This window comes from Lepidochelys kempii, chromosome 2 (assembly GCF_965140285.1).
Source record: "Lepidochelys kempii isolate rLepKem1 chromosome 2, rLepKem1.hap1, whole genome shotgun sequence".
Taxonomy (NCBI): domain Eukaryota; kingdom Metazoa; phylum Chordata; order Testudines; family Cheloniidae; genus Lepidochelys; species Lepidochelys kempii.
Genome location: NC_136381.1, coordinates 118,085,535 through 118,100,156, shown reverse-complemented (window position 1 = coordinate 118,100,156; position 14,622 = coordinate 118,085,535). Strand labels below are relative to the sequence as shown.

Below are 14,622 nucleotides of genomic sequence, written 5' to 3'. Positions count from 1 at the left end.
CTCAGGAGGTCATCTAGTCCAATCCCTTGCTTAAAGCAGGACCAATCCCCGATTTTTGCCCCAGATCACAAATGGCCCCCTCAAGGATTGAACTCACAACCCTGAGTTTAGCAGGCCAATGCTCAAATCACCGAGCTATCCTACCCCATGACAAAACATCTTTCATCTCACATTTGCGGAATGTAGTATAGAAATTTAGTTGCAAAAATATCCTTAGTAGTCATTTCTTGATTGAATCAATTATGAAATCTCATCTTGTGTATCCTGAGTGAGGGGTTGTGGGGGTCTTTACTTTTGTAGATAGTACCTGCAATTATAAATGCTGAATTTAGTGAGCACTTGTTTGTCAATTCTCTCATTAATTTATTTATTTACTTTCCCCAAAGCATTCTTTACAAAGGTAGTAGTTTTTTTAAACCAGACAGTCAGTGATTTTTTTAGATCAGAGTGCATGATTTTGTATCTCATATTGCTTGCCTCTTTGTGCAACCGCCTAGCTTTCTTGCATAATTTTCTTGACAAATTGCTTCTCATTAATATTTCAGTCCCAATCTTATCAACCCATAGAACCTGTATGCCCCAGGCAGGGAAATACAGTTCCTTCTGGAAGAACATTCTGATCTTTTCTTTAAACACATTGTAAGAACCTATGACAAATAAATAGGGCTGGTACTGTTCAAACTAAAGATGGCTTCTTTTTATATATGTGATCGTACATTTACTAACTGGGAGATACTGTACCTCGGCAGCAGCAGTAGCATCTCTGCTGCCAACATTTACATGTTCTGTGCTGCTTCTACTCTGAAGCCTGTTAGACTAATGGATTCTAAAATAAAATCCATAGAGAAATGTTTGTCTTTATTTTTTGATTGGTTGTTGAAATACACATAGTCCTAGTAAATGCTCTGTTCATTCACAGATTTTCATTATTTCCACAATAGATATGGACAAAAGAGCAATGTTGGAGCGGGGTTAAAGTTAGGAAGTTGAGATCGAAGATGCATTAGCGCTAGTGCTGAGGTTTAGCTCAACGGTGAGACTTTGGTTCAAAATGGCAGCAAGTGCAGGAGATCAATTGATAGGAGAATTCTATCATTTTGAATGGTACAATTGTCCCATTGGTCTACAGTTGGACTTAAATCTGACAATGAATGGGTATTTTAATGAAGTTTTGACTGCATCCCAGTTGGAACCAGGGAATAGATCCTTTCCTGTTTTAAATCCCAATAGGAGCCAAAACTGAAGGGGCAGGTCCAAATTCCAGGATTTGAATTTAGACCCCACTTGAAATTCAGATAGAACATTTCAGTTTTGGTTAAACTCTTACTTCTAAGAATTGTAAATTATGAAAATAATATTGGCATGCGTGTAGTTAAAGCCTAGGTGTGTAGGATAGTGGGGCAGAGCCAGCTGTGAGTTAGTTAATTCCCCATCATTGTAAAAAACACAGCCAATTGAGTGAGTTGGGAGGCTATTGGGAGAGAGTAGGAGCTAACAGAAAATCAGGGGGCATTTCTCCAGGTTCCTGGGAGACTTGATGAATATGTGCAAAGCTGCATCTCTACTTTGTCCCAGCTGAATTAAGCTTCACTTTAGGATTGTTTGGAGACAGGGTGAGACCCGTCCTAGGGTATCCAGGGTTGTGCAGCACCTCACCACTACGTGCCCTTAGTGCCATCTTGCCTGTGTCCGCTGTGGATCAGCTCCCTGCTAACACAAGCTCTGCCCTCCTGGGCTCTGCAGGCTTGTTCTCTCTGTACAGGTAGTTGATAGGCACACACCAACCTCTGAATCCTCTGAGTGTTCCTCTGCAGTGCTTGTTCCCTATTCCATTGAGCATTTACAAAACTCCTAGATCCACTATTCCCAAAGGACTAGTACACACCAGCTGCGAGAGTCAACTCAGGATCATCTCTTTGGTTAACACCACAGTACTTAGATATATTTAGAGTGAAAACAAGGATACATGTATTAGCAAAGAACAGAGATTCAAGTGCTAGTAAGAATATTGGAAACAAATGGTTACATATAAAACAAAATTGTAGCATGGTTTCTAGTGACTAGACTAAACTAAAAAGATATTCCCTGTCCAAAGAAGCTTATCTCATTCAAAATTCTCTCCAGCATTTTCAGCCAAGTCTGGCTGAGACCCTTCTTTCATGAATCAAATTCTCTGTCTGTTTACTTCCTAGGTGAAGGATGCCAGAATTACCTCTTTGTCCCACAAATATACCAGAACAGACCTTTGATCTGCACCTCAAGATAGGGCTCCTCCTTACACCCCACTGTTTTTCTCTTTTTTTTTTTTCCCCCTCTGAAGTTTTCACAATATTTCTTTAGCATTTGGTTCAGATTTGGGAGTGGAGTCCTATTTTGAACCATACAATACGTAATTAATATAGAAACAGAAAAATAAGTAAACATTTTGTGCCTAAAAGAAAAACTGTTTTTCACTTTTCCTGGTGACCAATTCCTATTCACAGACTTTAACATAATTTTATATATATATATATACCAGGAATGACCAAACTTACTGACCCTCCAAGCCACATATGACAAACTTCAGAAGTTTGAAAGGCAGGGCGCGCCCGCTGGGGCTCGGAGCTTCAGCCCTGCTCCTGCTGAAGCCCTGAGCCTCAGTAGGTGCACCTTGCGGGGCTGAAGCCCTGAAATCCTCCTCCCCGCTAAACAGAAGCTCCTACCCCACTGCAAGGCAGAGGCCCTGAGTTCCCCTCCCCCAAGTCTGGTAGCCAGAGAATGAAGGACGTGGGGGCCTCCACGTGCCACACTTGAACTGTAAAATAGCTGCATGCGGCTCAAAAGCCATGGTTTGGCCATCCCTGATATGTACAGAACTCCTTACGCATCTGTACATGCTTTCTGCAGTGATATTGATGACCAGAATGACACTGGTTTTTGTTTGAAACCTTACATCACACTCACTTTGGTGAATTAGCATGTACATACCAGACCCAGGGGATTCCTGTAACTCATCTGCATCCCTTAAGGCCTTTGCCACTTGGCATCAAGAGGTCTCTAAGTCACACTGGGCTAGAATATTTTTTAGGTTTCAGATTTTGTGATAAAATGCACTTCCCAGGTATATGAATTTTATTCAGGCAGGTGAATCCTTCGTGGACTAAGCCTCCATAGACCTACCTGTCACAGTACCCCTGATTTGGAAAAAGACCTCGGTGTAATTGAAAAATAACGTTTTGCACAGATAGGAAATGTTGTATTAATGTATTTTCAATAAATAGGTCAAAGGTGTTAATGTAATTCCATCACTGGCCAACATTAATCAGTATTAAACAGGGCTTGGGGTTTGCTATAGAGATACTTCACCCTGCTTAGTATCATGGTGAACACATCATTAAACTTCCTTTTAACTTTTTTTATTAAAGATAAAGAAAAGAAGGAAAAAACAGTTAAAACATTTGAAAAGTAAAGTATTAAATAAGGCTTTGACTTTAACAACATCCTTTGTTCCCGTTCCCCATAGCTGGAGAGAGATTTTACAAGCAAAACCCCATTGTTTGACAGTCTCTAAGATGGTACGAATGATGGCAATAACTGTCCTTTTGGGGAAAAGACACGTTAGTTGAGATGGACTAGAGCTGTTACTCTCGTTGTAAAAATCCGATCCCATTTTATACCATGCAGTGTTTGGGATTCAGCTGGAGCTGGTAGCTGGTGATGTTATCTGGGTCTCACTTTCTGCTCTGGTCTGATCAGGGCATCTCTCAGAATTAGGATGATGAAGGCTCCAGGTCTCAGGAGATTGGTGGGGGTGGCCGGCATGACGGCAAAGCTTCCTTCAGTTGTCTCTGTCTGTTCTTTGCTGTTTCCTCATCCAAAGTGTCTTTCTTTAAGGACCCAAAAAAGGAGTGATGGGTGGAATAGCCCATCCCCTAATTATTTTGTCCACCAATGAGGCCTTGTATCCAACACATCAGTTTTGGTTCATTAATTTTCAGTTCCACAACATCTGTTTTTACCAAGCATGATTTTAACATAGTCCTTGAACCATATCTGTAGCTTTTGTTTAGACTAATTTCACCTTTCTGTCTCATACCTTTTCCCATCAACGTTTGTTGTTACAAGTTTTATGATATGATATATGAACTTTCACATACTTTTTACAGTTGAGCTCACATTTAGAGTAAATTTGTAAGCCTAATTATCACAATAGAACTAAGACTCAACATATTTGCAAGGCTAAGATAGGCTTTATGGGGCATTTATGATACCTCTGTCCTCCTCTTGTTGTCCTCCTCCCCTGTCCATTATAAAATTAATAATGTAATAAAAATTTTTAAAAAATTTGATTATATCTCTCTCCCTAATTCTTTTCTTCTTAGGTCTCAATCCTGCAAATTGATGCATGAGGGAAAATCCCTATGCCTGAATAGAGTCCCATTGACATATCATCTTATAGGATGTGGCCTTAAATTGTAAACTCTGTAGAGTCTGGGAATATGTCTTTTTTTGTGTTTTTTACAAAGCCTAGCAGTATGGGTTCTGATTCTGATATCTTAAATATCAGATATTTTACTGAAATAGAAATAATAATTAATAATGATTGTTATTAATATTTATGTAGATAGTTCCAAACATGCAGAATGATTTTCCATAAAGTAAAATATAGTGTTAAAGCCTTGAAGATTTTACAGTCTAATAATACAGTATTCTACATTAATTATCCAGCACTCTGCAGAATTGCTAATTTGTGCTATAGTATTTTGGACCATTACTGTGGAATTCACAGGCACCAACTTTCCAAAATGCCAGGGAGTTCTTGACCCCCAGCACTATCCCAGGCCCCGCCTCCACTCCACCCCTTCCCCCAAGACCCCACCCCCACCCTACCTCTTTCTGCCCCTGGTCCACCCCCACCCCGCCTCTTCCTGCCTGAGGGTGCCGCATCTTTGCTTCTCCCTCTGAGCTTCCTGCATGCCGCAAAACAGCTGTTCACGGTAAATAGAAGTCACTGGGGTTGGAGGGAGGTGATAGAGGGGCTGCCGGTGGGTGCTCAGCTCTTATCATTTTTTCCCCATGGGTGCTCCAGCCCTGGACCACCCACGGAGTCGGCACCTATGGTGGAATTCAGCAGTGCTTTTTTATTTACTCTCCATCTATTGTCCCTTGTATTTTTAATGCCCACCTAAACTTGTGTTTAACTACCAGCTTCCAACACAAGTCAATTTTTTTTCTACTGTTTTTCTTCAGTTAAAGCTAGGTAGGTGGTCATGTGACTTTGTTACATCTATTAAAAATAACATATTTAAGCAGTGAAAATTAATGAAATATACCATCTAATTTCTAAATAAAGTAAATTAATTTTTGCCCATATAAATGCTTCACAATGTAAACTTACTCTTTGTGCTTAACAAATACATGAGGATAACATAGCTGAATTTCAGATGTTGAGAAAATGTGCTTGAAAAAATACTATTTTTGCAGGTAGACTTTATGGCCACTTCAGCTGCATATTTCCTAGATAACAGTTCAGATCTGAAGAACATTTCATTAAAGAAAGCAAACTAGATAGAGTTTGGATTAAGGGTGGTGAAGAGAATAATAATAAGGTACTGCTCCCCCTGCAGATAAGGAATGAAGGGCTAGCCTTGTTCAGGATGCGTCTCTTGAAAGAGTAATGTATCAAACGCAGGACACAGGAGATGTATTTGAGAATGTGTAGGAACCATTTATGAATCATCTTGTTGGATCTGAGATGTGTGTGAGAATATGTAATATTATTATGTATGTTGAGAATATATCTATATAGTAAAGATTTAACATTAAAATACGCACTTCACTTTCAACCATTTCTGAGTTTTGGGATTGGTATTTCTGATACTCAGATCATTCAAAACTAGATGTTTTTTACGTAAATCACGTAGGTGTTCTTGAAAGTCCCCATCTAAAGCGTCAAACTTGGAATGTAGCCAGTCTTCAATGAAGAACAGTCTCTATTTAGTTCAGGGAAAAATTCAAGGAATAATTTCCATTTTAAGCGAAGGAAAATTGCTTACTGTGCATGTGGAGTAAGAGATTTTCCTTAACAGTTTAGCCTGTTTAAGAGAACATCTAAGCCAGTTTCAGCATTAATGCTCTACTCTTCTGAATCTGTGCATTCTCTCCATCTATTTCAAATATTGCATCAGGAGGGGACCTGAAGATTTTGGGCCTTTCTGCTGGGGCCTAAATTTTTAAATTTCACAGACTATAGGGCTTGGTGCCTTTATTCTATTACATTGGGTGCTAAAATATGCACAATTTGAATTTGTGGCCATCTGCTGGTTGACTTCTGATGCCATTTGAAAGGTGATAGTTTCTATCTGTGCCCCTCTAGCCCTCTGTTTTAAATTTGACATTCTCTGAATGGTACAGTACAACAAATTAGATGTGACTGTAGTTTAATGAACACAAATTCCAGTGTACAGGCACTCCACTTTCCCAGCTGCTAAAACATACATTATTTAGCTCATCTAATTCATTTAGAACCAAACTCTGTCAATATTTGAAATGTAGATTTAATGCAACTAGAGTTATAACAGAATTATAGAGCTTGTGGACCTTTTGAGCACACCGAAAATGAATTTGAATTCACCTGAAACATGTGAGAAGCTATTGAGAACTTTCAGGTTTCTGAGTAGCAGCCATGTTAGTCTGTATCTGCAAAAAGAACAGGAGTACTTGTGGCACCTTCGAGACTAACAGATTTATTAGAGCATAAGCTTTCATGGGCTACAGCCCACTTCATCGGATGCATAGAATGCAATATATAGTAAGAAGATATATATATAGATAGATATATATATATACACATACAGATAAGTTGGAAGTTGCCGTATAAACTGTGAGAGGCTAATTAGTTAAGATGAGCTATTATCAGCAGGAGAAAAAAACTTCTGAGAAATTGAGAAATGTTATCTATTTAAATTAATGTGCTTTAATTTATGAATAAACCAGAACACCTAAATGATATGAATAACTGGTGCACTGTAGCTGTTCTAGGTATGCTTGGTGGATAGCATCAGGAATGAAATAATGGAACCTGCAGTATAAGCCAATATGATATGAAGAGGACACTGGAATTGTCATCAGTTATCGTATCCTACCTGAAATTTATATAGAGAGTTTGCACTTCTTACTTTAACATTTTAATATACAACTATTGGTGCCCATGCAGTGCTCTTGCAGAAGAATGTTCTGTTCTCCCAGGAGATGCTGCACCATAGGGTTTGACCTCACATGGTGCAACTTTCTTGTAGTTGAGAAGGATGGTGGTGGAGGAAAGCGTGCTTGAGATACATGGGCCGCTTTCTCTGTGCCACTCAATGTTGATGTGTGTAAAACAGGACATAAAAATACTAAACTTTGCTAAGGAATTAGACAACTGGATTAGTTACAAGAGATGGTTTGATTATTAACTTCTATTCCAAACTTTAAACAGTTATTAAACAGAACAATAAGGAGAAATATGATGGTTAATAACCTTATCCAAGAAAACATTTTATAATTTTCCTCTTTCAATATTGCAAGCCTCCAAATGTTTCCAGTGATATCGTCATGATTAATGAGGCACTATTAGAAAACAGACAACAAACCAGCCTACGGCATCTTGTTTTGGTTACAGAAACTGCAAAAAGGGGGTTTTGTGTATGTTCCTTACAATTTATGGCTGCAAGACTATACATAGGCTGTTAAGTAGATGAACTCTGAGGACATGAAAAAATTAAAAGTCTTTTAAAAAAATCATTTTATCCTGCCTTCTTCCCAAGATTTTAATACAAAACGTTGAAAGGCCATGGGAAATGTTAGATGTCCTCAGCAGGATCTGAGGATGCTCACCACCTGATAAGATTGAAGCCTAAGTGTGTACATGAGGTACAACCTATTTCAAAAGTCTTTGTCGTATAACAAATTCGATGTTTGTGGTAGGACTGCAGGCCTGTTTTGGAGTTTAACAAGATGTCTGTGTTCTAAACCCAGAGTTTAGTTTGGTAGAGCATTCAAACTGCTAATATTATGGCACTATAAACCACTTCCATGGTGTCCTATTGTAACCAGTGGGGAAAAAATACAGACATGGTCATGGCTAAAACAGTGATAGTTGCTGCTGTATGCCTGCACAGTTTTCAAAACTAAAATGCAGGGCTTTGCTAAATTGCTAAGCAGACTGGTAAATGTCCAATTTTAGCAACCTAGCATATGTTATAATTTTTGTTTTAGCATATGCTGTGTTAGTGGAACTCTCCTCCCCACACATAATGTACACAAAAGCTGTCAGATCACAAGATGGTGGCAGTCCAAATTTTCTAATATTTTCCATGGCACTTCAGAATTTTTCATTAATTAAATATTCTTGGATGGGAGGCAGGATAAAAGAGCTTTAAAGATTTTTGCTTTAAAACCTTTCATGTACTCAGAGCTTATATACTTATTAGCTCATCTGTATTCCTGTAGCCACAAGTTGTAAGACAGGTCATACAGGGTGTGAGGTCAAAGGGAGCTGTAAGGGACTGGGGCGTTGGTGATGATACGGTGACAGTGAGCTGAGCGGGCTCCATGCTTGCCATTGTATGGTGTCTGCACAGGTAACTCAGGAAAAAAGGCGCGAAACGATTGTCTGCCCTTGCTTTCACGGAGGGAGGGAGGGGACGGGGGCCTGACGATATGTACCCAGAACCACCCGCGACAATGTTTTAGCCCCATCAGGCATTGGGATCTCAACCCAGAATTCCAATGGGCGGCAGAGACTGGGAACTGTGGGATAGCTACCCACAGTGCAACGCTCCGGAAGTTGACTCTAGCCTCGGTACTGTGGAAGCACTCCGCCGAGTTAATGCACTTAATGCACTTAGAGCATTTTCTGTGGGGACACACACACTTGAATATATAAAACCGATTTCTAAAAAACTGACTTCTATAAATTCGACCTAATTTCGTAGTGTAGACATACCCTTAGACTTGAATACTGTCTCTGACACAGACTCCTTTTGTGCCCTTACACAAGTCACTTAACAATAATACCTTTGTGTCCCACTTCTTACAATAGAGACAGTGGTATTTACGTACTTCACAGGAGTCTTGTGATGTTTGTAAAGCACTACTAATGGTATATAAGTGCTAACATTTCCGTGAATGAGCACAGAATCTTATAGTTTCTGGAGGCCTTACAGCCCTCAGAATCCTTGCTTGTTCAGGAATTATCTCTTTAAACACTTCAGTGTTCAGCAGTTATGTTTGAACCCAGCACAATAAGGCTCTGCTACTGCAACCAGAGAAACTGGGGGATAGACAATGATACCTCTTTTATAGAGATAGTCATTTGTATCTGACACAACCACCAAACCCCCCATCCCTAGCAAAATCTTCCATTTCACTGACCTCCTCCAAAATCCTAAGGCCTAGTCTCTGTGTAGTGGTAAAATCAGCATGGACAAGAGTAATTTGCATTAGAGTGGGTTTGGAAATTTGTTTTGCAGGTTTTCCTCAAAATGCTAAGACCAGTTCTGTCCATTCTACAAATGTATAGTTTGTAATGCATATGTTATGTTTGTATGTTATGCTGTGAAATGAGCTAGGTTTCATCTCTAGACTTCTTATGGGGGACAAAATTTTGTTGTAAACAATGCAAAATATTACATTTGCTTCTCTTTTGTTGTGCTGCTGCTATTTAATCCTGTAGTTTGTTTTGAGAATGTACAACAATATGTTAGCACGTGGAATATAATTATTGACAAACGTGTTAACACTTACCACAATTTCTCCTGTATAATAAGTTGAGTTATTGGGGGGAGGGAGGTTAAATTGAATATAAAAAATAATAAATAAAAGGCCTATACTACTTTTATTTAAGGTACTGTAAAGATTCCCATCATCTTTAATGGGGACAGAATCGGGCCCCAAATCATTAATAGAAGGGCAGAGTTGGTGGTTGGAGAAGATAATCTAGCTGGAATTGGGTCATAAGATTTTTCTGTAAGGTAGTGGACACAACACTGGACTTCTGTCTTATTTAATGAATTGATGTTTGGCTTTTCATTATCATTAGACTGTTTGCAATACCTACAGCAAATCTTGACTATTAATTTTTTTGCCTTCTTTCTAGAGCCTTGGAGGTATTATGATGGCAGCATCTTGGAATTTCATGAGAGTAGTTCGTTATTCCAAAACTGTTTTATCACAGGGAGTCCAGATAGGAAGAATCACCAGTTTTGGGCATGCCTGGTCCAGGACTGTAACTTCAAGTTTTGCTGCCAAAACACCCACATCAAGTACAGTGGAACTGCTTGGTAAAGTATACCCTCGAGATGACTACAGCAATGTCACAGAGAAAATTCTGTCCAAGGTGGGAAAGAACTTGCACAACCAAAGGTACCATCCTTTGTGGCTGATCAAAGAGCGGATAAAGGATCATTTTTACAAGCAATATATAGGACGTTTTGGGACCCCACTCTTTTCTGTTTATGATGATCTGTCCCCGGTGGTTACAGTGGAGCAGAACTTTGACAGATTGCTTATCCCACAAGACCACCCCAGCAGGAGGAAAGGGGAAAACTACTACATGAGCCATACTCACATGCTAAGAGCACACACGTCGGCTCACCAGTGGGACTTGATGCACTCGGGGCTGGATGCCTTTTTGGTTGTGGGAGATGTCTACCGCCGCGATACGATTGATAGCAGCCACTACCCAATCTTTCACCAGATGGAAGGAGTGCGGCTCTTCTCCAATCATGAGGTAGGAACTATTCATAATGCTTAGCATGACTCTAACAAGCAGGGAGTTTCACAGGTCCCTCCATTTGGCTAGTAGCACTCTACTTTTACCTATAAGGGCAGCCTGTCAAGGAATTTCCCCTTTCCAGTTTCTAGCCCTCACAGACTGCAAAATAATGGGCCTTAAAACCATGCCATGATGACATATGGAAAAGCTATCTTAGGTAATTTGTAGAGACTTCTAAAGTGTATTATTTATAATATTTTCCTCCAAGGCTGTTCAGTTTTCCTTTGTGTGCCAAAGAGAATCTTGTTTTACTGGTGAGGAGGTTAAAAAAAACAACAACCCAAAATCGACAGATATTTTAAAGAACATTTCTAAATATAAAAAGAAAAGGAGGACTTGTGGCACCTTAGAGACTAACCAATTTATTTGAGCATAAGTTTTCGTGAGCTACAGCTCACTTCATCGGATGCATACTGTGGAAAATACAGAAGATGTTTTTATACACACAAACCATGAAAAAGTGGGTGTTTATCACTACAAAAGGTTTTCTCTCCCCCCACCCTACTCTCTTGTTGGTAATAGCTTATCTAAAGTGATCACTCTCCTTACAATGTGTATGATAATCAAGGTGGGCCATTTCCAGCACAAATCCAGGGTTTAACAAGAACGTCTGAGGAACAGTGTGTGGGGGGGGAGGGGGGAAGGAATAAACAAGGGGAAATAGGTTACTTTTTATAATGACTCAACCATTCCCAGTCTCTATTCAAGCCTAAGTTAATTGTATCCAATTTGCAAATTAATTCCAATTCAGCAGTCTCTCGTTGGAGTCTGTTTTCGAAGTTTTTTTGTTGAAGGATAGTCACTTTGAGATCAGAAAACGAGTGACCAGAGAGATTAAAGTGTTCTCCAACTGGTTTTTTAATGTTATAATTCTTGACATCTGATTTGTGCCCATTTATTCTTTTACGTAGAGACTGTCCAGTTTGCCCATGGTACCTGGCAGAGGGGCATTGCTGGCACATGATGGCATATATCACATTGATGGATGTGTAGGTGAACGAGCCTTTGATAATGTGGCCGATGTTATTAGGCCCTGTGATGGTGTCCCCTGAATAGATATGTGGGCACAGTTGGCAACGGGCTTTGTTGCAAGGATAGGTTCCCGGGTTAGTGGTTCTGTTGTGTGGTATGTGGTTGCTGGTGAGTATTTGCTTCAGGTTGGGGGGCTGTCTGTAGGCAAGGACTGGCCTGTCTCTCAAGATTTGTGAGAGTGTTGAGTCATCCTTCAGGATAGGTTGTAGATCCTTGATAATGCATTGGAGGGGTTTTAGTTGGGGGCTGAAGGTGACGGCTAGTGGCGTTCTGTTATTTTCTTTGTTAGGCCTGTCCTGTAGTAGATGACTTCTGGGAACTCTTTTGGCTCTATCAATCTGTTTCTTCACTTCCGCAGGTGGGTATTGTAGTTGTAAGAATGCTTGATAGAGATCTTGTAGGTGTTTGTCTCTGTCTGAGGGGTTGGAGCAAATGCGGTTGTATCGCAGAGCTTGGCTGTAGACAATGGATCGTGTGGTGTGGTCAGGGTGAAAGCTGGAGGCATGTAGGTAGGAATAGCGGTCAGTAGGTTTCCGGTATAGGGTGGTGTTTATGTGACCATTGTTTATTAGCACTGTAGTGTCCAGGAAGTGGATCTCTTGTGTGGACTGGACCAGGCTGAGGTTGATGGTGGGATGGAAATTGTTGAAATCATGGTGGAATTCCTCAAGGGCTTCTTTTCCATGGGTCCAGATGATGAAGATGTCATCAATATAGCGCAAGTAGAGTAGGGGCGTTAGGGGATGAGAGCTGAGGAAGCGTTGTTCTAAGTCAGCCATAAAAATGTTGGCATACTGTGGGGCCATGCGGGTACCCATAGCAGTGCCGCTGATTTGAAGGTATACATTGTCCCCAAATGTAAAATAGTTATGGGTAAGGACAAAGTCACAAAGTTCAGCCACCAGGTTAGCCGTGACATTATCGGGAATAGTGTTCTTGACGGCTTGTAGTCCATCTTTGTGTGGAATGTTGGTGTAGAGGGCTTCTACATCCATAGTGGCCAGGATGGTGTCATCAGGAAGATCACCGATGGATTGTAGTTTCCTGAGGAAGTCAGTGGTGTCTCAAAGGTAGCTGGGAGTGCTGGTAGCGTAGGGCCTGAGGAGGGAGTCTACATAGCCAGACAATCCTGCTGTCAGGGTGCCAATGCCTGAGATGATGGGGCGCCCAGGATTTCTAGGTTTATGGATCTTGGGTAGTAGATAAAATATCCCATGTTGGGGTTCCAGGGGTGTGTCTCTATGGATTTGATCTTGTGCTTTTTCAGGGAGTTTCTTGAGCAGATGGTGTAGTTTCTTTTGGTAACTCTCAGTGGGATCATAGGGTAATGGCTTGTAGAAAGTGGTGTTGGAGAGCTGCCGAGCAGCCTCTTGTTCATATTCTGACCTATTCATGATGACGACAGCACCTCCTTTGTCAGCCTTTTTGATTATGATGTCAGAGTTGTTTCTGAGGCTGTGGATAGCATTGTGTTCTGCACGGCTGAGGTTGTGGAGCAAGTGATGCTGCTTTTCCACAATTTCAGCCCGTGCACGTCGGCGGAAGCACTCTATGTAGAAGTCCAGTCTGCTGTTTCGACCTTCAGGAGGAGTCCACCTAGAAGCCTTCTTTTTGTAGTGTTGGTAGGGAGGTCTCTGTGGATTGCTATGTACCAACAGGAGAGTGGGTTTGTTGCGGGGGGGGAGGGGAGGGAGAAAACCTGAATTTGTGCTGGAAATGGCCCACCTTGATTATCATACACATTGTAAGGAGAGTGATCACTTTAGATAAGCTATTACCAGCAGGAGAGTAGGGTGGGGGGAGAGAAAACCTTTTGTAGCGATAAACACCCATTTTTTCATGGTTTGTGTGTATAAAAACATCTTCTGTATTTTCCACAGTATGCATCCGATGAAGTGAGCTGTAGCTCATGAAAGCTTATGCTCAAATAAATTGGTTAGTCTCTAAGGTGCCACAAGTACTCCTTTTCTTTTTGCGAATACAGACTAACACAGCTGTTACTCTGAAACCTTTCTAATATAGTTGTTTCTGTAAAATATGTGACATACACATGCTAGCTTGGCATGGTATAAAGATTTTTATCAAAACTGTCTTCGAATGACCTGTATAATAACTCATTTACAACTAGAATTTTAGTAAATACTTCTTTTTAAACAAAACCAATTTTTTTGTTTAAAAAAAATCATGAAAATCTTTTACTTCAAACCTTCTTTTTTGGTTTATGGTTTTCAATTTCAGGGTGTGGGGTTTTTTTTTTTTTTTTTGTATTTCCAATCTTGATTAGTCAGCCTAGTCACATGGTAGAGTTTTTCAGAACTGACAAAATTAGATGAAAAGTTTTGATTTTGAAATAAATTCATTTTTGAACAGTCAGATTTTTTTTTAAATTGAAAAATACAATAAAAAACCCACACGAAATTTTGAAAAATGAAGAAAAAAGATCTTATTTGAAAACTAGCAAAATGAGATGGTCTTCGGAAATAAGAAAGAAGAGCAACCAGCTTTACTTGTGACCTACATAATTGAATTCATCCAGGCCAAACCCATGTTGTGAACATCTTTTTACCAACTGCTTTGTTGCAGTCACACGCTCAACATGTCAGTAATTTAAGGCAATAATTGTTACAGCTGAAATTGAAATGCATTTTCTGTTCTAACCATCACCTTTTTTTCAGTTGCTTCTAACTTTCTCAGAAAAATTCCTTTTGCACTGAAATTTGCTATGCATGGTCTCGGCTCAAAGCTATGTTAAGGATGGCTCTGTACAGCTGACACTGATACAAGCTTGTTGT

At 40.1% G+C, this 14,622-nt stretch overlaps 1 protein-coding gene across 7 annotated transcripts in view; it reads left to right on the top strand.

The window, feature by feature from the left end:
• The window catches only part of FARS2 (phenylalanyl-tRNA synthetase 2, mitochondrial), a 371,125-nt gene that overhangs the window by 58,289 nt on the left and 298,214 nt on the right, over positions 1-14,622 (top strand). For all 7 annotated transcript variants that reach the window (XR_012157340.2, XR_012157339.2, XM_073332127.2 and 4 more), the window contains one exon: positions 10,121-10,753. Coding sequence is in view for 5 of the 7 variants with exons in the window: in XM_073332127.2 (XP_073188228.1) it covers positions 10,121-10,753 (633 nt within the window). In the remaining 2 variants the exon portion in view is untranslated. The remainder of the gene's footprint in view (positions 1-10,120; positions 10,754-14,622) is intronic.